The 22,781-nt window shown below is 36.2% G+C and overlaps 2 protein-coding genes and 2 pseudogenes across 2 annotated transcripts; 3 read left to right on the top strand and 1 right to left on the bottom strand.

Moving 5' to 3' along the window:
• Window positions 1–5,743: 5,743 nt before the first annotated feature.
• On the bottom strand, window positions 5,744–8,115 carry LOC143552583 (uncharacterized). Its single transcript, XM_077042762.1, has 5 exons — window positions 7,798–8,115; window positions 6,499–6,646; window positions 6,248–6,280; window positions 6,027–6,121; window positions 5,744–5,953 (listed from the first exon to the last, which is right to left on the bottom strand). The coding sequence occupies exons 1-5, from the start codon at window positions 8,113–8,115 to the stop codon at window positions 5,753–5,755; spliced, it is 795 nt and encodes a 264-aa protein (XP_076898877.1). The 3' UTR covers window positions 5,744–5,752.
• A 1,480-nt stretch (window positions 8,116–9,595) lies between these two features.
• On the top strand, window positions 9,596–11,386 carry LOC143552566 (pentatricopeptide repeat-containing protein At5g59600 pseudogene; annotated as a pseudogene).
• A 3,431-nt stretch (window positions 11,387–14,817) lies between these two features.
• Window positions 14,818–16,587, top strand: LOC143552567 (transcription factor PCL1-like). Its single transcript, XM_077042746.1, has 3 exons — window positions 14,818–15,827; window positions 16,269–16,355; window positions 16,419–16,587. The coding sequence occupies exon 1, from the start codon at window positions 14,818–14,820 to the stop codon at window positions 15,781–15,783; it is 966 nt and encodes a 321-aa protein (XP_076898861.1). The 3' UTR covers window positions 15,784–15,827; window positions 16,269–16,355; window positions 16,419–16,587.
• A 2,575-nt stretch (window positions 16,588–19,162) lies between these two features.
• Window positions 19,163–21,124, top strand: LOC143552582 (pentatricopeptide repeat-containing protein At5g66520 pseudogene; annotated as a pseudogene).
• The last annotated feature ends 1,657 nt before the right edge of the window (window positions 21,125–22,781 follow it).

The raw sequence follows: 22,781 nt of genomic DNA, 5'->3' as shown, positions 1-22,781 counted from the left end.
GCTTATGTTTGGGGAGAATATCAAGAAACTGCCTTTCAATTGCTGAAACAGAAACTATGCCAAGCCCCGATACTGAGTCTTCCAGAGGGAACTGATGATCTGGTAGTTTATTGTGACGCGTCCCGGAAAGGTTTAGGGTGCGTACTTATGCAAAGAAACAAAGTCATAGCATACGCTTCTCGACAGTTAAAGGTGCACGAGAAAAATTATACTACCCATGATTTGGAAGACTTTTAATAAAATATTATTATATTCAAATCACGGGGTTTGAAACACCCGTTAAGTTATACAAAAGTGTTTGGATATTAAAACCATGATTTACATTATTTTAATATTAAAACATCCTTTGAGCCATCAGATCGTCTAACGGCTATCCTCTGTCTCCAAACACCTATTCTCCATTACCTGTAAAACAGTTATAAAAAAATACGTCAGCAACACATGCTGGTGAACACGCTGACACAAAACATTTAAGTTACTTAGTTATCCCCTCGGGTATCTTGTGACCCGGCCCATCGTGGCTTAGGAAACAACCAAGTTAAATATACTATTATAAACCTCCAGTTATACTTGAAACCTCTCGGCGATACCGCAGCATCGAGGTCTTGGCAACTATTCAATATACACGAGATAATCCCCTCTCGGACATTACTTGGGTCCGGCCCAACGTGGCGGAGGCATTAGAAAGTGTGGTGCGGTGTGCCCACCGTCTGCCCACATATGTATGGATCCAGACAAACGTATACAATCGCCTGAGGTCCAGTATTACTTTTGTTTATAAAGTTTTAGGGATATAATCCCATGCAAAAATTCAAGACTTTGTTTTATAAAAAGTTGGACGTATTCACCTTTCTTCTTGGTTGGTGTTTCTCACCAATTTATCTCGTTACCTCGGACCTATAGTACGAGAATAACTTTTTATAAGTACTAGATCAACGATCTAGCTTTAGACCTTTAGTCTGATTGCATAGCCTTTACCTTGACATAAGGACCTCTAGTCCTTTTTTGTTAATCACTTGTAAACATTTGTTTCTTTTTCGTGAAGAAACATATATTTCAACTTTCTTTTATAAAAATATAAAATCTTTATATAAAATAAAGAAGTATTATTGTAACATCCCGAAAATTCCAAAATAATATTAATTATATTACTTAATAATAGAGGGAAAGTTACTCGGGTTATCAGGAAATAAATAAAAGAATAGAGGTTGGTATGGGTCGGGCTAGTGTCGGGTAATGGACGTGGGTCTTGGACGTGGATTAATTGAGATGGGTTAAATGAGAATGGGATTTCAGGGATATAAATACCCCCAAAATCCCAAAATATCTTCATTTTCACCAAACTCCCTAACACCCCAAAAACACACACACACCACACACCTACCGCCGCCGGCCGGCCGAGCCAAGGGAAGAGTCGGGCAGGTCCGAGAGAGAGAGATTAGTGTACTAGCAAGTAAACGAGATCCAAACAAGCCCAAAAAGGTATGATTCTTGACCTTTAAGGTTTAAAGATCCAAGCTTTTTAGTGTATAAGCGACCGAGGATGGTCGGGAAGCGTAGTGGGTGATATTGAACCATAGCAAGGGCGTTAAAAACGCTCAAAATGCTGGAAAGAAACCGAACAACGGCTGTCTGGGTAACTTCGCCTGCATCTGGGCAACTTCGCCTTCAAAGCGATGAACTTCGCCTGCAAGCTAAGTTCGCCTGATGAACTTCGCCTGCAAGCTAAGTTCGCCCGATGACAACTTCGCCTGAGGCCAAGTTCGCCTAATTGATAACTTCGCTTACGGCCAAGTTCGCCTGATGACAACTTCGCCTAAAGCTAAGTTCGCCTAAGGTTTAACTTCGCCTAAAGCTAAGTTCGCCTAAGGTTTAACTTCGCCTAAAGCTAAGTTCGCCTAAGGTTTAACTTCGCCTAAAGCCAAGTTTGATTAGGAAGTAAACTAAAAATCTAATGAAAAATGTGTTAAGACAGTTAATGGAAATAAAATTTTTCCAAGCTGACCTGGCAGCTCGACCCCAGCCAGGGGCTCTGCCCCTTGGACCCTGCTAGGGGCTGCCGCCCCTAGACCCCGCTGCCAGGGGCGCTGCCCCCGGACCCCCATTCGTTGTGGGTCATATAAAGATAGAAATACATTATGAGAAGTGACAGTTAATTGATACGTATACTTGTTATACAGTCAGCCGTGCACAACTGAAGAAAGGAATTACGATTAACGGTGAACGTAACCGTGTTCAGGTGAGTTTCTAGCCCCATTTATGTGTTACGTTTTCGGGGCTGTGTGCATACTCAATATGTTTGTTAATACACTTATCCTAAGAGATAAGTGTATGCCTTATAGCCCCATTTATTTAATGTGAAATAAATAAAGTTTGGGTAATAAGTAACTATTTATTTATTTATTTTTAGCAACTCATACATTCTATAATACCACTTCTAATTACAGTTTTTTTAACAATCGCGATACTTGAACTCACACCTTTGAACAAATAAAGTCTTATCTAACTCCTTGATATCATTAAACCAAAAGTTATTTTGTTAATAACCAGTTAGTCAATTGGAACTAAATTGTAATTGATGTGGCTATACTCAAACCTAATTAATATTGTAGAATAGTGTGTAACTAGCTAAAAAATAGGTTAAGGTGCAATTAAAAGAGCTCTATACCAAAGGATTTATAACGTAGTGGTATGTAGGTATATAGTCAAGTGATGAATGCTTAGGGTAGGAGGGACGTCAGCAAGTAATGGAGATCGGGTATAGTACTCAATTCGGGAAAACGGTTGTCGCTCTATCTACCTCCTAGCGGGTTACGCTCATCAATAAACAATTTGGTAACTAGTCATTGAAATTGGACCGTTGGGTGTTAATTCCAAAATAAAAAAAAAATGTTTCCTAATTTACATACCAACATTTTTACAATCTTAGTTCACACCAAAATACACAATATTCCCCATCGAAAATTCAAAAGTTCTTTGCGACCAAAAAAATCTCTAAATCACGAGGAGGTGGTTTGAGCAACCAAGGAACCAGTTCTATTGCGAGAAGAAGTGAATCGAATGCAAGAGGTGGTTTAAACACGAGAGGAGTCAGTTCTAACGCGAGAGAAGATTTAAACACTAGGTATCAAAAGGTATACACCGCAACCTTTATATACACAACCACAACCTAGTTATGTTCATCGGCCACAATATTTTACACACCTACAAGACCCTTTTCTAGTTGCACCTAGTCGATATGAATACTTTTGTGATCTTTAGACTTATTCTTAAATTAAAAAAAAAACAAAAAAAAAATTATTCGTACTTTTTAACTTATCGTATTTGATGTTTTATGGTTCAGTTAATGTAATGTTTAATTTTAATAAAAGTGTAGTTTTATTTTTTATATCATAATTTTTAGTTAAATGAAAAAAATAAAAATGATTTTATGGTACCTGAGAGGAATTTGTGATTAAAGTGTTTCATGATAGTTGATGTTGAAATAACATGACAGTACATGAATTTGTGATTAAAGTGTTTCATGATAGTTGATGTTGAAATAACATGACATTACGGAATTGATAGAAGTTAAGATTATATTTACAAAATGTGTGAGTTATCCTTTTAAACAAAGTAGATGGGCAAATAAATAGCCATTGTGGCTGGAGTTGAGAAACGGGACACTCCAAATTTAAGAAGTACGATGGTCTAACACAAAAGAAATTTGTCATTCCAAAAAAAACAAATAAAGAGGCAATTCTTCATCAACTTTATGAAATCCACAATTTCATAGCCCAACAAGGATGCTTATTATCATGATTCTTCTTTGATAGAATAGCAAAACTAGTCTTTTATGTGCAAATGCTTTTTCAATAGTTGTCATTTAGCAAATTTAATGACATAAAGCATCCTTTATGTTTAAAAACTCAATCATGTTATGCTCTTTGGCCCTAACCCAATTAACTTTTCTCGGTAAATTTGATCGCACATAGGAAATTTGATCGCACATAGGAGTGAAACATATATATTTTTATGTATCAATGGAGGGTTAAAATGACGATAAAAAATATTGAAATTGATGTGAATATGGGTGAGAAAGAAAACTTGCTACATGAAGATGGGAGTGACTTTAGGAGAACAATATAAGGTGAGTGCTCAGTTCTTGCTGAGGATTAATGAGCTTGCGCATTATGACGAGTTTTTTTTTTTTTAATTTGGTAACCATGAGAAGTTGGTATTGGAAAATCTACGGACCTGTCAATAGCTAGCTAATCAACAGGAACAAGTAAATTGAGCTACTGCCCCAGCAGGTGACCTTCAAGAGGTTACGGTAGAAAATCAGTGGAAATAATAAGATTTGAACTTGAGACCTCTCCCTTTGAAAGTCAACTTTTGGGAACGTGAATAATTGTTTGAGAGGCGGTCACTCAGATTGCACCTGTAAAGTGAGGAATGCCAAAAACCCAAAATTGGTAACACTTGTAATTATTTGTGGATTATGATTGTTTTATAGGTGTCATTAGGATTCTTGCTTGCATAAGTTAACTATATAAACAAGCATTTGAAGGACAGAGAATTTGCTTATTTGTATGCTTGCTATGCTTGTAATAGTGCTAGAATCATGGGAACTTATTCACCACATACAGGTTTTCTAGGGAAACAATCTTTATTGAAATATTAAATGAAGTAAATCCAATCCCTGATGAGAAAATATGAGGGATTGTTGTTGAGATTAAATATAAGGGTCAAGTTATTCTATAAAGAGAGACAAAAATAAGAAGAATGAGAAGGATTTATAGCCACATAAAAAAACCATTCAAAAAAAATTAAAAATAAATAAATAAATAATCATAACTCAAAATTTAATAAAAAAACAAAAAAAGTAAAAACACAAAAATGTTTCCATCGTCTTCCTCATTCTTAAAAAAAAACAAAAACAAAAAAACTCGAAAATGGCACAATGTTGAGTGAAAATACTATTGTGTCTTTTGTTTATCATTGTGTTTATTTTTGTCATTGATTGTGTCTTTTTTCCTTGGCATTGTGTCTTTTTTTCTTGATATTGTGTTATATTAGTCAACATTGTGTTATATTTTGTTCGACATTGTGTTATATTTTGTGATTTATTGTGTCTTTTTGTAGTTATAATTGTGTCTTTTGTTCATTTTCGTCATTGTATCTTTTGTCCCTGCATTGTGTCTTTTCGGAGTTTTTTTTTTGGAACAAGAATGATGAGGAAAACATTTTTTTTTTATTTATATTTTGAGTTATGACTTTTTTTATTAATTTTTTGGAATTTTTTTAGAGGTTTTTTGTTTGATCATAAATCCTTTTCACCCTTCTCATTTTTGTGTCCCTATGTATTTTAACTTTTCCCTAAACATAAAGTGGCAGATCAAGAACCAGCTGAAGTCAGACGGGTTAGACTTGTTAACAGGTTTGGTCAAAAGGGGTAATTTTTATGCATATAATTACAGAAACTGTAACAGGAACCTCTGTCGCTCACCGGTTAGCAAATACCAAAAACAGAAATCCAAAATGCTGTGCGGATGCCATTGAACGTGTTGCCGGTAGCTCACTGGATAAATCTAACTAAATAAAATCCTAGTAAACTTGACTCTTTTATGTTTCTTCAAACCGACTTGTTACAAGATTAACTTCCAATATTCTTCCTATATTCTCAAATTTAATCTGCATTTGCAGATAAATAATTGATTATCAAAATTACAACATTAAAAAATCTGAATATTCTCACTTGTATAAAAAATAATCACAACCCTAATTCTCTTTTCAATTGAGCAAGTGCAGCTTCAATCTCATCTATATTATCTTCAATACTGCTTCCCTTACTACCTTCACTTCTACTCTTACCAGAAGTTGCAGGTTCTTCATATTTTCTCTTTGTTTCATCTTCATCATCACTAATATTCAGCTCTTTTTCAAGAAACTCCACAAATTCTTCTCCAATTTCCTATAAATTGCAATAAATTTAGTAACTTTTATAAAGCCCGTTATTTGTTACACCAGTTTAAATAAAATCTTACAGCTAGTTCCTCCCATAAGCTCTTCGGTTTTGCTTGTGAAGGAGCACTTGCCTCCCAGTTTCTATATTCTTCTTGTAGGTCTTTAATAAAGTCCCCTGTCACAAACAAATTCAAATTTCAAGAACATGATGACTATAATTTTATTTTAAAGATAACGGGATTTTGCCCGAAATAGTAAATTTATAGTTTTTTACTGTATTTGTTAAAAAAGATGTATCTACCTAATGATATTTGGACATCCCTCAAAAAATTGCCTGCATTTCAAAGTGGTTAAGGTATAAGGACATGAAACTCGAAGCTTGATTCTATCAAAGTTTGAGGTTCCACTCATTTACAAGTGGGACCCACAAAATGAAAAATGTTGGATAACCAAAACGAACTGGATCCAAAGATTTTTTTAAATGAGATCACGGTGACCCTTTTATGTTCAGGGAAATTTAAAATAATTAGGAATACAAGCTTATTAATTTACCAAAACCGTAAAACTCTTCAGCTTCAGCAGGCTTGGAGTTGTACGTTTCAGATGCACGTTTTCCGGAGTCGTATTTCCTCCTTGAATCAGAGTTAAGCACCGTGTTGTATGCATGTTTTATCCTTAAAAAATTCTCTTGAGCATCAGCCTGTGTTTCAAGAGTTTAAACAATTGTCAAATATTTGTAATAGCAGTATATTTGAATTTTGTTCTCATTTTAGCAATGCATACCATGGTTAAAATTACGGATCCACATTGATACAATGTGAGCCAGGTTTATTACTCTAGATAGATAAAGCATATGGTTCTTTAGTTGCAGGTATCTTAACTAGTTGTACGCTTTCGGGCATTAATGGGCCTCTCCGTGTGCTAGTGGGTTCGTTTAGGCTACACAAAGCCACGTTAGATTATAAAAAATCATTTTGGCGATATATTGCATGACAAGTGAAGAGCAGCCACAGGAGTTTACCTATGCAGTCAATCTCGGTGGTATCTCGGTTATCGGTCCTCATGTGAAATATCGGTTAGAATATCGGTACCGATAATATCAGCGATATTGACCGATATTTCTCCGATGTTCCCGATATCAGGGTTTTAAGTCTTAATTTTCAACTTTTATAGTATTTAATGTTGGTGTTTTGAGTCTTAATCAATTCCTACTTGCTACAATTGTTCGTGTTTTGCAAGTTGTAAAAGGATAATTTGTTAATATTAGGAGAGTATACTGAATTGCTAGTGTTAAAAGTGCTATATTTATAAATTTTGCATGATATTAAAGTTACCGATATCCCGCCGATATCTCACCGCGATAACCGATATCTCAAAAATCGGTCCTCAACCGATATCCTATATTTTTTGGCATTAACTGCTTAGGAGTTTACAATGTTCAGGCAGATTGGTGCAAGTGATAAGCAGCGACACAGAGGCAGGCCCAAACTGGAGAAGCATGATAAAGGTTATGGATTTTTAGATATGACCATAGACGTATTGATTTGTCATAGCTTTGGTTTCTCGGCTTGTCCTACAATTTTGTAGGCCCTTTTTCCTAGGTGTCAATGCTAGGTAGTCTTTCTAGGGGATTTGGAAATAAAAAGTTTAGTCCGGGATCTCGTTAGGAGCAGCCTCTACATGATTATCTCCTATGCAAGTATCTTAAATCTAACATTCACAAAGTGTCAACTATGGCATTAAGATAATGGCATATGTGAACTACTATGAGCAACAGATAAATAAACAAAGCAAAATCAACAATTTAACAACCACAAATTCAAACAATTAAAAAAACTAATATGCACATACCTGTTTATTAACATCAGGATGATACTTCAAAGCAAGTTTCCTATAAGCCCTCTTGATCTCAGCAGGGGTAGCAGAAGGAGACACCCCCAGAACCTGATAAGGAGACTCTCTGTTACTAGCTCTCACAGGGGTGGTTTTACAGCATCTTCTTGGATTCAGGTTTGTGTAGATGGGTGAGAATGGGAAATCAAGAAAGTTGGAAGTGAAAGTAAGACGGCGGCCATAGCCAAACCTGCAAATGGGGATGCAAAAAGATGGCTGATTTTGCAAGAAAGTCAAGGGCTTGAAATTTGGGGGTAAAGATAAAGCTGTATTCATCAAGTCATAACCTTGTTGAGATCACCGGATAATATGGAGGGGTTTGTGGGTGTGGTGGTGGTTTGATGATTGTATGGTTTGGGCTTGAATTAGTGATGGATATTATTCACCAAGTAAATAAGGTATTGGATTTGACTATATGAGAGCGCTTTTTACTCTTTATGTATAAACTCTTGAGAAACATTATATGTGCTGTTAGCATAGGTAAAACATCACATGATCTGGCTACAAAATCATTGGATTCATTATGTATCAAATATTTAAGAATATAATTAAAAAGATCATATAACCTTTTCTTTTGTTACAAGAAAGAATGCACATCCTTGTACTTCTTAGGAATAAAAAGATAAGTGTGGATGTTATTACATTTGAAACTAATCTTATTGCCTGAACTGAAAAAAAGCAAAATCATTTGAGATTTATACCAATTTATTTATGATTTAAGGTATAAAAAAATAAACTAGACGATTTGAAACTTTAATTAAACCGACAATTTTTTAACGGCTCGGATATTTAACGGGCTATAGGTCGACCCGATCATCTCAATTCTCCGAGTATGAAACATTGAGGTGCTAAACTGGCACGACCCGAAGGGAAAGTAGTACATCAGTCGTCTTATCAATCTCGACCAGGTGACACCCTCATGAGAAAACCAACATGGGTAAGAAAACCTTGGCTCGTAGCTTCTAATGGGTCTCATTGATTTTCCTTTATTTATCTACTACAATGTTTTAGTTCGCTAAGTTTGAAAAGCCCAAAGAGCATATTTTAGGCACAAGGTTTGGATGCAGTTTAAACCATCAAGCCTAACCCGTTTGGCTAATTTGTTAAACCTAACAATCACATTGATCGAATTTATTATATTTAAATTAAGATTGGCTATACAAATACCTACTAATTTACTAATCAAATTCTCTATTGATCTTATTTGATTTGATTTATATAGATGTACAAGTAATGGAGGCGTCGTTAAGAAAGATGCACCCCTAGACGTCATTGAAGTAATGAGATGAAGATTGAAGAGCATGACAGGAGCAGGACCAACAACAATCATTTTTTTCTTACTAAACTATTACACCTCATTTGAGATCTTAGTTACTCTTCCATTGTATGCGTGATAGTGACACTACGACACTTTTTGTTAACTTCTTTCGCAACTGATGTGGGAAAACTTATAGCAATTTAGTGGGTTTTTGAGATTTTTTATGTTTACCTTCTTATGACTTATATAGCTTATGAAAAATTAAGAAATGTATTTGAAATTACTTATAAAGTGAGCTGATGAGTTGATAAGCTACGCATGTGTCACTTATAACTTATCCTATAAAAGGTAAAAATAAGGAAACCCGAACACCCTCTTAAATAGATTTGAAGGGAGAGTGATGATACCGTACTGATCTTGTAAAAACATGAAACGGATTAGGAACCAGGCACTTGCTCATTCAAATGAACTCTAATTTGCCCAGTAACTCATTGTTCTATGCATTGTTTTCGTTCTTTTCAATCAGCTTCCAATGCATACATAAACATCATCAAAAACTACGCTCTCAATCGAGCATTAGAACCCGGAAAACGCTTACACGCCCACCTAATCATCAATGGGTTAGCTAGTTCCACCCACATTGCCTCAAAGCTCATAGATTTCTACACCCAATGCCGTCAAATTATTAATGCCCGCCAGGTGTTCGACGAAATTCCCAAAACAAACACTCGCCGTTGGATTGATTTGATAGGCACGTATGCGCGCCATGGGTTCCACCAGGAAGCAATGGGTGTGTTTTGTGAGATGATAACAGAAGGATTGGAGATCAATAGGTTTGTTTTACCGAGTGTTTTAAAGGCGTGTGGGCACTTGTTGGATGTACAAACAGGGGTGAAACTACATGCCATTGTTGTAAAACAAGATTTTCAATGTGATGTGTTTGTTAGTACCGGGTTGATTGATATGTATTCTAAATGTGGGAGAATCAAGAATGCGAGAAAGGTGTTTGATTTGATGGTGGAAGTTGATTTGGTGGCAATGAACACCATGGTTGCAGGGTATGTGCAGCACGGTTTGGTCAACGAGGCGTTAATGTTGGTCAAAGAAACCCAATCGACAGGACTAATACCGGATTTGGTGACATGGAATACACTTATTGCAGGTTTTTCTCAAGTCAATGACGAGTCAACCGTCACTAAACTTTTCCGGTTAATGCAAGAACATGGGATCGATCCTGATGTCGTTTCTTGGACTTCAATTATTTCGGGGTTCGTTCAAAACTTACAAAATCACAAAGCTTTTGATTGGTTCAAGAAAATGTTGGCTAGCGGGACCCATCCGAGTTCAGCTACAATCAGCTCTATATTACCCGTGTGTGCAAATCTTGCAGATTCGCTTCACGGGAAAGAGATTCATGGATATGCAATAATAATAGGAGTTGAGGAAGATGTGTTTGTATGTAGTGCACTTATAGACATGTATGCTAAATGTGGGTTCATACACGAAGCTAAAGTGCTCTTTAACAACATGCCTGAAAGAAACATAATCACATGGAACTCAATGATATTTGGATACGCAAATCATGGGTATTGCAATGAAGCAATTTCACTATTCAATCAAATAGTTGATGAAAGAATTAAACTTGATCATTTAACATTTACAGCGGTTTTGACAGCTTGCAGTCCGCGTGGAATGGTTGATTATGGTAAAAATGTTTTCTTGAGTATGCAAAAGGAATTCAAGATTGAACCAAGATTAGAGCATTATGCGTGTATGGTGCATTTGTTGGGTCAATATGGGAAACTAACCAAGGCTCATGAATTGATTAAAGAAATGCCGATTGAGCCTGATGTGTTTGTGTGGGGTGCGTTTTTGGGTGCTTGCAGGCTTCATGGAAACGTGGGTCTAGCCCGGATGGCTGCTAAACGTGTGGCTGAGCTAGAGCCCGAGAGTGCAGGAAGTAGTTTGTCGTTGTCTAGTTTGTATGCTGATGTTGGTAGTTGGGGATATTCGGCTAGAGTTAAACATAAAATGAAGAAACTGAAGTTGAAAAAACTTCAAGGAAGCAGTTGGATTGGAAGTGCATAATCAGTATGTCTAGATAACTTATATTAACCGATCCTAGATCCAGTTAACCGACTGTTATGTTTTATTATTAGTTGATTAAACGTTGTATAAAATATTAGCATCATGGATTAATAATGGTTCAATCATGTCATGATGCAGTTGTTTTGGTATTTTCAGCCCAAATCAAAGATATGTTTCAGTCCTATGATATGTGGCCCGACCCAAGAAACCTGTCCTGGAACGTTGGTACCCTCTAATGGTTCGTTCATGTGGTTCCATCTTCTGCGTTATCGGTTTCGGTCCAATCCCTGTCCCCTTGGCCAACGGGCTAAACACCTTTGGCCCAACAAGCATATGAATATATGTCATCCATGACACTCATCAATCCAAAAACAATGTATCGTGGCAAGTTATCAATCATTCCTTTGCTATCAACATCTCATTGAAAATGATGAATGGATTGATATAATAAGATGTTCAATAGTCATGTTTCTTGATCCGAATTTAGAAGGAATAGAAATTTATAATTTTATATCTTATATCAAACAATTCAACTTGGTTTGAGCAGTCACATGCATTTTTATCAGTTTATATCATCACATGAAAGATTTGAAAAAGATATGGATACATTATTTTCTACAATTTTTTTCTGTAGTATTCCAATTTCATTAAGCAAGTTGAATTTCTTATTTTGTGTGAATGGCCTCCAAAGTTCATGTAACACGAATAGCTTTAGCATTTAGCACATAAACATTTATTCAATATCTAACAAGAGTTTAGAATTAGTAGTTACTGTGGTACATGAAGGAATCTTTAGAACATTTTGGACAAAAGTTTTAGTTTATTCTCTTAAAGATTCAAAAGATCAAGAATAAACTTAATCTAGCCTTAACGATTAGCATGATTTCATATTTTATAGAACAATACTAGTTAGTAGTTACATATTAAGGCTTGTCATGGGCTACAAAAGAGGCTTCAAAAGCTTATATGACTCGGCTTTAAAGCCCTACACACCATACATTTTACCACTTTAAAGCCCCCCCTTTTTAGCATTTTAGCAAGGGCGGTAAAGGAGGCGCTTCAGCATGTTACCGGGCGGCAAAGGAAGTGATTCAACACGTGGTGGGGCTCAAATGCTAAAGGGGGTGGAACTTTAAAGTGATAAATGAACTTTAAACAATAACACGGTGTTAAAAGGACAGCCTTTAACATGACGTGACGCTTTAACTTGGGCTTTAAAGCTTCTCCACAACAACCAGCCTATAAGTATGATTGTCTAGTAATTAGTAATTACTTTAAGTAAATTTCCATATATTTCATAAGACATATTATATGCTATTTTTTTATAAACAGTTTTAAATGTTATCATTATAATTGCTACAAATGTTTTCATCATAAAACCAACAAATTCTATTTTAGCATTCATCATTCAAGGTTTTATATAAACGTAGTTTTGGCCTTCTAATATTAATAAAGCATAGTAACACTATATATCAATAAGGGTTAAATAACGTAACCATAACTTTTAATATTTTTTGCGATGTAGCAAGTGAGAAGATGAGGCTATATTGTGGGTTAAGAATTCAATATAATCTTACGTAAGTTGGTGTAGCGTGTGAGAGCGAGGCTCCACATATTTACACATTACGCTTAAATTCAAGACACCGTAATAAAGTTTTGCTGATGTGCGTAATGTGTAAAAACGAGACACTTCATGTTACGCTGATGCAAGAAAGACGTTACATGAGGTTCATGATGAAAACATTTTTCCTTCTTTCACTCAAAATCATGAATTAGTTATATTGATTCATGAACATATGCATTTAATGTATAAACTCCCATCATTCAGAAAGTGTCTAATTTGATATCCATTTTTCTATATCTACCTATATATTAAAGTAAACACAATTTTTCATATTTCATTCAATTAGACTATTCACATAAGATGTCAAGTGTACATTCAATTAGACTCTCCATATATGATGCCTAGTGTACATGTTTCAATTTTTACAATTTCTCCGTCATGAATAATAAAATGAAAAATATGTTGTTAGTGGGAATCAAACTCACTACCTTGCATTTAAAATGTTTGTGACTTACCAATTCAACTAGGATAAATTGATGTTAGCATTTTTTTTTCTTAATTGGTATAATTTCATAACCTTGCATTTTGTTTTATCACCCATGTATCACACGGGCTATGTCCTAGTTTTTCATTATAGTATATAGACAATTTGTGATAATTACATATTGAAAAGTCTGTTATCACATAACTTTAACAAAGCCGTTTAAACAACCATATCAGTTAAACACAAACTCACACATGCTTAAGTCATTGGGAATTCGTTTATTTTAACGTTTTGAAGCTGGTCAAGTAAGTTTTCTTTCACGTTTAAGTGGGACGGGGTACCGCATGGCAAACTTTGAACCCATGTGGTAGCACTACCGCCACCTATATGGATATGCATGGTTACAAACGTATGTGGTAAACCTTTACCACTTAATCAACCTATGTTTATATTGTATTTAATTTAAATTAAAAATAAAACAAAAAGTTTTAGGGTGTTTGCGATTAAGTACTGCCAGTGATTTTGTGGTTTGTTGATACTTTAGGGTAAAAATGAGATTATAATGTATGATTGGCTGGTACATAGATGGTACCAATGACTAACCGCCTAAAAAAGTAAACAGGTCGAATTGTTAAATCTTAAATATATATAAATGAAACCTTTAAAAGCGCTCTGGTTGCTTCCAACATTCTCTCAAGCCATTAGATTGTTTTATTTGTAAATAGAGACTTCTCATGCATTTGACCCGAATTCACGGGTTTGGGTCTCACCAAACCCAGATAACCCTTAAACGTGTTATAACATCTCATAATATTAAAAATTAATCATATTTGATATGAAAATCCTATAAAATAGGGATATACCAAAAATTAATATCCAATTTTTTTTTTAAAAAAAAGTTATTATTTATTTTAAGAAACAATTTTATAGTAAAAAAAATAAACGGGTTATGGATCTCACCAAACCCAGATAGCTTTTAAACGGGTTAAAACATCTCATTTATTTGTGAAACCCTTTCAGTATCAAACCCTAAGTATATTATTAAATTTCTTGCAATAAATAAAATTAATATCTAAAAATTATATAAATATTAGAAATGAAAAATGAAAATAACCCCGTAATAAAGAGGATTAAACCTAGGATATTATATACCATCCATAATTGCTATAACTTAATATTTAAACAATTAAACAAGCTGATTCGTGTATCCATAATCCATAACCTAACTCGAACATAATTTGGTTATCCAAACATACCTGATCAAAATAAAATTTCTATTTGTTTATGAAAAAGCAAACAAAATATATATATATATATTATTAGAAAAGTGACGTGGACCAGAAGAGATATTTTCGGAAGAATCGAGAGAGAGTGTGTGGGTAAAACCTCCACGGTGGCATTTGGAATCAGATCCTGCACTTTTGCCTACATTTTATTATTTAAATAATCTCACTTTTCCCATTACTATTATCATTTCCATTTCTACCCTCACCCCGAAATATCTTTCTTTCGTCATTTCTTCACTCCAAAATCCAATATTATTATTTTGTAAATAAATTTGGGAATCTCAGATCGATCATTCCGATGGGTGCAGAAGTGAGAATCACCGACTACGATGACCGAGTGTCGGAGTGGGAGGTTGGCCTACCCACCGTCGACGATCTCATGCCATTGTCTCAGTCGCTGGTTCCGGCGGAACTCGCGTCGGCCTTCAGCATCACGCCGGAGCCTCACCGGAGCATGACTGACGTCAACCGCGCCTCACAAAACACTCTCTCCAATCTCAGAGGTCAGTCCGTTAAACAATCCAATAATAAAAGCCTTAACGGATTTAAGTCGTTTGCTGATCATGACAAAATAATAATCGATGACATGGTTCTCGAAGGTGAGGAAACCGTTGATCTGACAATCGACGGTTCAGATTCAAGGAAATTGAGGAGAGTTGATAGTGGCTGTGGTGGTGGCGGTGCGGGTGGAGAGGAAGCTGATTCCGCTCGAGCCGATGACTCGTCGGCTCTAACGTCAAAGCGGCCGCGTTTGGTGTGGACCCCACAGTTGCATAAACGGTTTGTTGATGTTGTGGCACATTTAGGTGTCAAGAACGCGGTCCCGAAGACGATAATGCAGTTAATGAATGTGGAAGGATTGACAAGAGAGAATGTTGCTAGTCATTTACAGAAGTATCGGCTTTATTTGAAGCGGATGCAAGGGTTGTCGAATGAGGGACCGTCGTCTTCGGATCACTTGTTTGCGTCCACTCCGGTGCCGCAGAGTTTGCAGGAGTCGAGCGGCGGTGGGAATGGTGGGAATAATGGGAATGGGAATAGTCATGGGGCGGTGCCGATACCTATGCCGTATCCGCCACAGATGTTGCCTATGCCGTACCCGCCTGCGCCTCAGATGGTGGTGGGCCATGGTGGAGCTGGTGGTAGTGCGTATCATCATCATGGGTTTGAGTCGCATTCGCATCCATTTAATATGATGATGCAGCAGAGAGACTGGTCTGGGAATAAGTTTGCTTATCAGCATCGTATGACTAATGATAAATAGAGAATATTCAGATTAAATGGATGTTTATCCAACCAAAAAGAGAGGTAAATTACTTCTTGGTTTATTATACATACCCTTTTGCAGTGACTAGTTTAGATGTCTAGAGGTTACATATTTACAGAATTACAGTGCTGCAGTTTGTTATAGTTTGTCTGTTAGGTAGTTCAGCTCAAAGTTTTAGTTTTTATCAACATTTCTGGTTACTTGAATTATGCTAGTGTAGTAGTCTGTTACTGCTTATTATTATTCCATTAAAGTAGCTGTTCTACTTATTCTTTTATGGAGCATATATTCACATAATGTTGTAGTATCATATATTCATATACTTTTACTTTCACTATGTGCCTTTTGGATGAGTAATTGTGTTAAATAATGGAACTTTGCATAACTTTCTTCATTGACTGTGTTAACTTTTTGAGAATATTTGGTTATATGCTATATCTATTTTGTAACCAAAGATTTTTAATATTATTTATCTTTAACAGGTATTGTGGTCCATAAGGTAGCATGGAGCCCCCCAGTAATAGTATAAGGTTACCAGACATCAGCAACCAACTTTTTGCAGATCAACGGTTCGATTTGCTAAAGTCATCTTGATCTATATCTCTTTTTTCAATCAAAAAGAAATTGTTCAGGTGTTACAAACCGGTGTGATGATGCGTGCTCCTATGAATGCCTGGTGGTAGACAAGAGTTGAAGTTGAAGTGAACCTCATGGTTCTCAAATTCCAACTGCTGAGTCGAGAAAAGAGTGACTGAAATTGCATAAAGGGTGGAGGCAAAATAAAGTGTGCTCCTAATTTTAAATGGGAAAATAGATGTAAGCTTATATCTAATTGTTTCAAAGCTGTCAACGTGAAATACAAGGTTCTTCCTGCTTTTTATGATCCTTCTATCCATTTTTGTCTTCTGGGAAATAAAGTACTAACTTTAGTAATATGTTTCTACTTACTTACTGTTTAGCATTGAGGAAAATAATTAATACCACCCATTTTCAACTTAAATTTTGTTGCATTTGCATTCACTATACACCCGTTTTCAATTTGTAAATTGGCCTTCATTCGTTTTCACCAATTCGAATTTCATATATAAAAACCTTTACTATATATCAATCTTGATTTAAATTTAAAAGTTTAATTATTGATCTCGGTATTTTAGGTTTTAGCTTGGTAACAGTTTTAATTTTAGTATGTATTCTTTTATTTTCATTTGTGTTCGCTTATGTTGGTGAGCAGTTCATTTGAAACACTAACATAACTGTACGAATACGAACAAGCCTCGTTCTTGTTCATGCGGTTCATTTAGATACCTCTTTTAGTCTTGAGCTTTTCAGTAATGAGATCATGAGCCAAATAAAGCTTTTTAAGTTCCTTATCAGCCTGATCCAGTTTAGCAATCATAGTTTGGTCTTCAACTGTTCGGGATTTAACAAAAGAAATTGAATGAAACTTTCTCTCTTCAAGCCCCTCAGCAAGTCATCAACAACATCCTTTTGAATGTTGGCTCAAGAAAAATGTCATACTGAACAAAAAATCATAGCCATCATGAGGAGTAAAGTGTCAAAATCGTTCTTGAGGTTTGATTAATTATGCGGCTTTCGTCCAAAAAGGTTTTTTTGTGCAGCTACACCATTGACGTTTCCCACCTCTTGCTAGTTACGCCAAGTTTACCAACTCCGTTATTTTTCATGTTAACACAGGGGTAAAGCTGTCATTTTAACTTGTTTATTATTTTATTCATTTCTTTAAGTTAATAGGCCATCAGCCATCTCATCAACTCTGTTGGTCATCCCCGTCTCATCATTCATATGCCTTCACCATACGACCACCGCAACCAACCTCGCCCGTCACCATCCCTTAATTCGCCAGTCGCCTAGTTCTGGTCAGAACCATCAAACGGGAACAACTGTTGCAATGATTTGAATCGTTGCTTATGATATTGTTGTTTGACGGAGCACTTGCAGAGATTAGTGGTGGTGTAAGCGCCCAACGGCATCATCCTCCCAGGCGGAAGCTTAAACTACTTGCGGTGATGTGGCTGGTGTCGTTGCAGCAACGGCGACAGTGCTATTGATTCCCGTTGGTCCATTTTCAGTCGGAATTGTTAGGGTTCTGATGTTGAACTAGAAATCTAGGTCGTGGATCTAACCGGAAAATAGAAAGAGGAAATTGGCATTTGAGGGTTGAATTGGGAATTAGAGTTTTTGATTTTTCTGTCGCCGTCTATGCACGACATGATGATTCCGGTGACCTGGATCAAACAAAATATCATCCCGTCACGGCCTCACAGTGCAGCCGATTTTGGTCGATGATGGTCTTTTGCAAGTCCTCACAGTGCAGTGATCCATGTTTTCCGGCAAGAGAGATTGAGAGAGAGGCCGGTGGTGGTGGTGGTGGTGGGGTTTGCGGGTGGTGGTCGGTGGTGGGGTTACTCGCTAAGGATGGTGATTTAAAGAAATAATAATAATATTATTGAGTTAAAAAAATTAATAAAATATACAAATAGGTAAATTGACAGTTTTACCCCTGAGTTAACGTAAATGGCAAGAAAGGGGAAACGTCAATGGCCTGGTTCCACAAAAAAAATAATTTGGACGAAAATCGCATAATTGATCAAACCTTATGGACGATGTTGACACTTTACTCCATCATGAGAGATGTATAGAAAACAACCAACATAAAACAACCTCTAGGAGACTAGAACTATAGAAATTTAAATAAAACATAGCATAGTTAGTATATCCCCAAATTTAAATACCCTTGGAATAAAGTTGAAATTAACAAAGTACCTGAGACAAATGTCTCAATCTCATCTTGCTTTCTTTCGGTAGCAAATTTCATGGCACACGTAAATTGGCACAAAAAAACTAACTAAACAAGACGAAAACAAAGGAAATAAAGATTAAACGGAAAGAGAAGGTCAAAGAACTGAAACTAACCTGAACATGCCCTAGCCGGAAAGTCGGTTTCACAGTCCCCATCAATCTTCAAAGATTCCACCACATTCGATAGCCCTCAATACAAGTTAAGTAACTGCTATAACATAAAACCGGGTGTTGTTTTCATTAATGTGCCTGCTGTCTATAGAAATATTAGGATCTTGTTATGTTTACCCAAATTTCTAAAATAAAAAATTGCTCTCACCGGCCGAGCTTGGACAAAATCAGAAGTCAGAACCACTTACCAAGTTCAAATTGCATACAAGATTACATCGAGCAAAAGCTTAAACAAAATCAGAATGTCATCTTCGTCAGGATTGCACACAGAAGCTAAAATTTTCAAAACCCTGGTCTTTTTCGTTTATGCTGCCTATAGATAAACGCATGAAGAAGGATACACACTATCTCACACCCCTCCCATTTTTCACTTTCACTTTGACAATATGCTTCTTCTTCTTCTTCTTCTTCTCTTCCACCAAACCCAAACCTCTACCCTTTCCAGATCTACAAAAACCCAATCGAACCAGGTCAACTCCACGCAATCTCACTCAAAACCTCAACCTTCAACCACCCATTCATCTCTTCCCGCCTTATATCTCTCTACACCCACTCCAAATCCACCACTCTCGACCACATCCACTCAGTCTTAAAACACCCACTCTGCACTCTTGGAACTCCCTCATCAAAACCCACCTCCTAAACCACCGCTCACAGCAAACCCTTGTTATCTTTCTTCATTTCATCACACGCTCCGGCTTCATTCCTGATGCTTTCACTTTACCTTGCGTCATTCAAGCTTGTGGGAGGCTAAGTGCTGTTCAAGAAGGGGAGCAGGTTCATGGGTTGGTTTTGAAGCTTGGGTTTGGCTTGGATTTGTTTGTGTTGAGTAGTTTGGTTGGTATGTATTCCAAGTTTGGGGATATCGGGTCTGCACGGAAGGTGTTCGATGAAATGCCTGAGAGAGATTTGGTGTCGTGGAACGCGTTATTAGACGGCTACGTGAAGGCAGGTGAGATTAGCCTTGCAGAGGAGCTATTTGATGGAATGACCGAGAGAGATGGTGTCGTGGACGGTGATGGTTGATGGATTGGTGAAATGTGGGAAAGTTGATGATGCGCATAAGGTGTTCGATGAAATGCCGAGTAGAAACGTGGCGTCATGGAATGCAATGATTAACGGGTATATGAAAGCGGGTGATTATGTTTCTGCACGTGGATTGTTTGATGTAATGGAAGATAAAGCTGTTCACCGAGATCCTAAATTTGGGGTACGTCCCGACGGATAGTACTTTGGTTAGCACATTATCTGCTATTTCCTGGTTAACCCTTCTTAGCAAAGGGAGGTGGGTTCATTCATATATGGTTAAAAACGGTCATAAGTTAGATAACATACTTGGTACGTCACTAATTGAAATGTATTCCAAATGTGGGAGCATCGAGACCGCTTTAACGGTGTTTGAAACCATACCAAACAAAAAGCTAGGCCATTGGACCGCCATAATAACCGGATTGGGAACACACGGACGAGCTAAGCACGCTCTCGATCTATTTCTCAAAATGCTTAAAACAAATATTGTTCCCAATCCTGTCACCTTCATTGGTGTTCTGAATGCTTGTAATCATGCAGGTTTAGTTGAAGAAGGGAGACGATACTTTAACATGATGATAAACGAGTATAAAATAGAACCGACAATCGAGCATTACGGTTGTTTTATTGACCTTCTTTCCCGATCGGGTCATCTTGAAGAAGCGAAGAATATGATAGAAAACATGCCCATGAAACCAAACAAAGTTATCTGGATGAGTTTACTCAGCGGTTCAAGAATCTATAAAAAGTTAGAAATAGGTGAATATGCTGCACAAAATGTGATAAAAATCGACCCTAATTTTATAGAAAGTTATGTGCTTTTGTCTAATATATATGCTGCCAATGGAAACTGGGACAAAGTGTCACATGTTAGGGACATAATGAGGAAAACCAGGGTTAAAAAAGATCCCGGATGCAGTTTCATAGAGTATGGAAACGAGGTTCATGAATTCACTGGGCTGATAAATCACACCCTCAGAATAACGAGATTTACCATAAGTTGAGTGAGATTAAGGAACGACTTAAATCTTTAGGGTATGCAGCTGATAAGTCACAAGTTTTGCTTAATATTGAAGGGGATGATGAGAAAGAAAGTGAACTGGAAACTCATAGTGAGAGGTTAGCTATTGCTTTTGGGTTAATACGTTTGAAGCCCGGCATCCCGATTCGGGTAGTGAAGAATCTTCGGGTGTGTAACGATTGTCACTCGGTTACAAAACTTCTGTCCAAGATTTATGATCGGGAGATTATTGTTAGGGATAGTAGTCGTTTTCACCATTTTAAAAATGGGTCGTGCTCGTGCATGGATTATTGGTGATGTGGTGGAAATTACAATCTTATCCCTAGACCTGCTATGGGTTGGTAATGAAGTTAAATCCTTATTGATTATTCAGTTTGAAACCAAATAAAAAAAAAACTGAAACAGACTGAAATGGAAATAAACTGAATTGTATTCTTAGTGATTATTCGGTTTGGTTTTGAACCTCATATTAAATCAAAAATGGGCAAACAGGTAAAGCTGGTGACTTATTTGAGAACATGATAGAAACCCGGTTCGGGTTAATGCCCATAAATTCATAATGCCAAACAGGTTAAATCAATTAAAGAACAGATTCAGTTTCCCGCCTATCATTTAATTTAGGAAAATTGGAAATAAATAATCCCAGTTGTTGTGTATTGGCCGATAATAATCCCAACTTTAAAAATCACTATCAGGGGTCTCAACTTTCAACTATTTTTGTCTCAATGGTCCTCCGTTAAAAAACACTTAACGCCGTTAAGTTTTTTCCCGAGTTTCAAAACGATGTTTTAGGGTTTTTGATCGAAAAAATGATACGAGTCGACCGATGTAAAACTTATCTCGAAACGGTGCTTTCCAGGAAGCGTTCTACTCATCACAGAGGAAAAGGTATACATTATTATTTTCGTTTATTTATTGAGAATTTTTTTTTTTTTTTTTGGTCAAGTTTTATGTGACCACTTCACTCAAAGTGCTCGTATCTTAAGGGCAAATTCCTAAATAAATAAAAATGCCTCCACCAAATGATCTGACAATTTTAACTAAAATGACAAAGTTAAGAGAAAATGCACAGTTCAGACAAAATGGCGAAATGCACAAAATATGCCCTTAAAACATTTGTGACCAAATTGCCCCTTTTTGTGACCAATACATGGTAGAGTTAATCAAAAATGCCTCTGTGCCATGTGTCAAAATGCAATAAAATCTCTTCATCTTTGACTTTTAAATGCCTAATTGTCAAAATGCGTTAATATATGTTCATCATTGACTTTTAAAAGTCAAACTGTCAAATATGTATTAAGATTTGATTAGTTTTGACATTTAAATGTCAAACTGTCATAACACAAATTCAATATTGACTTTTAACAATTATCGTGAAATAAAATGGGATTCTGTTATTTCGATTCAGTTTTTATATATTACTTGAAAAAAATGAAAATCATAAATTCAGTTTGTATTTTTAAATGTTTTTGTTCCATAAATCTGTTATTTCGATTCAGTTTTTTAAAATGTTTTTTTAGTTGTTTCAAAGCTGTTGATGTGAAATAGAAGGTTCTTCCTGCTTTTTATGATCCTTCTATCCATTTTTGTGGAAATAAAGTATAACTTTAGTATTATGTGTCTACTCTACTTACTATTTAGCATTGAGGAAAATAATTAATATCACCATTAATCTTTTAATATGGGCTTGTTGGTAGATTGGTAATGTTTCAGGTGGAAGGTGAGGATCAGAAACTTCAAAACATTTAGGCAAACAGGTAAAGTATGCTGTCATATTAGATTTTAATATGACAAGAAAATTGATTTTCATTTTTCTTTTTGGATTTGCAGTGAACAATAGCTGGCATATATTTGATGCTTATGTGACATGGGATTGTTAGGTGTGTAATATGTTCAATAAATGTTAGTTACATTGGCATTTCTGTTTCTTAACTTACCTTTTCATATCTTCTAT

This window comes from Bidens hawaiensis, unplaced genomic scaffold, assembly GCF_021521415.1.
Source record: "Bidens hawaiensis isolate Kalapana, Puna unplaced genomic scaffold, B.hawaiensis_p1.1 tig00016945_1, whole genome shotgun sequence".
In the NCBI taxonomy this organism is placed as follows: domain Eukaryota; kingdom Viridiplantae; phylum Streptophyta; class Magnoliopsida; order Asterales; family Asteraceae; genus Bidens; species Bidens hawaiensis.
The sequence above is the reverse complement of the archived record's forward strand: the minus strand, read 5'-3'. Positions and strand labels throughout refer to the sequence as shown.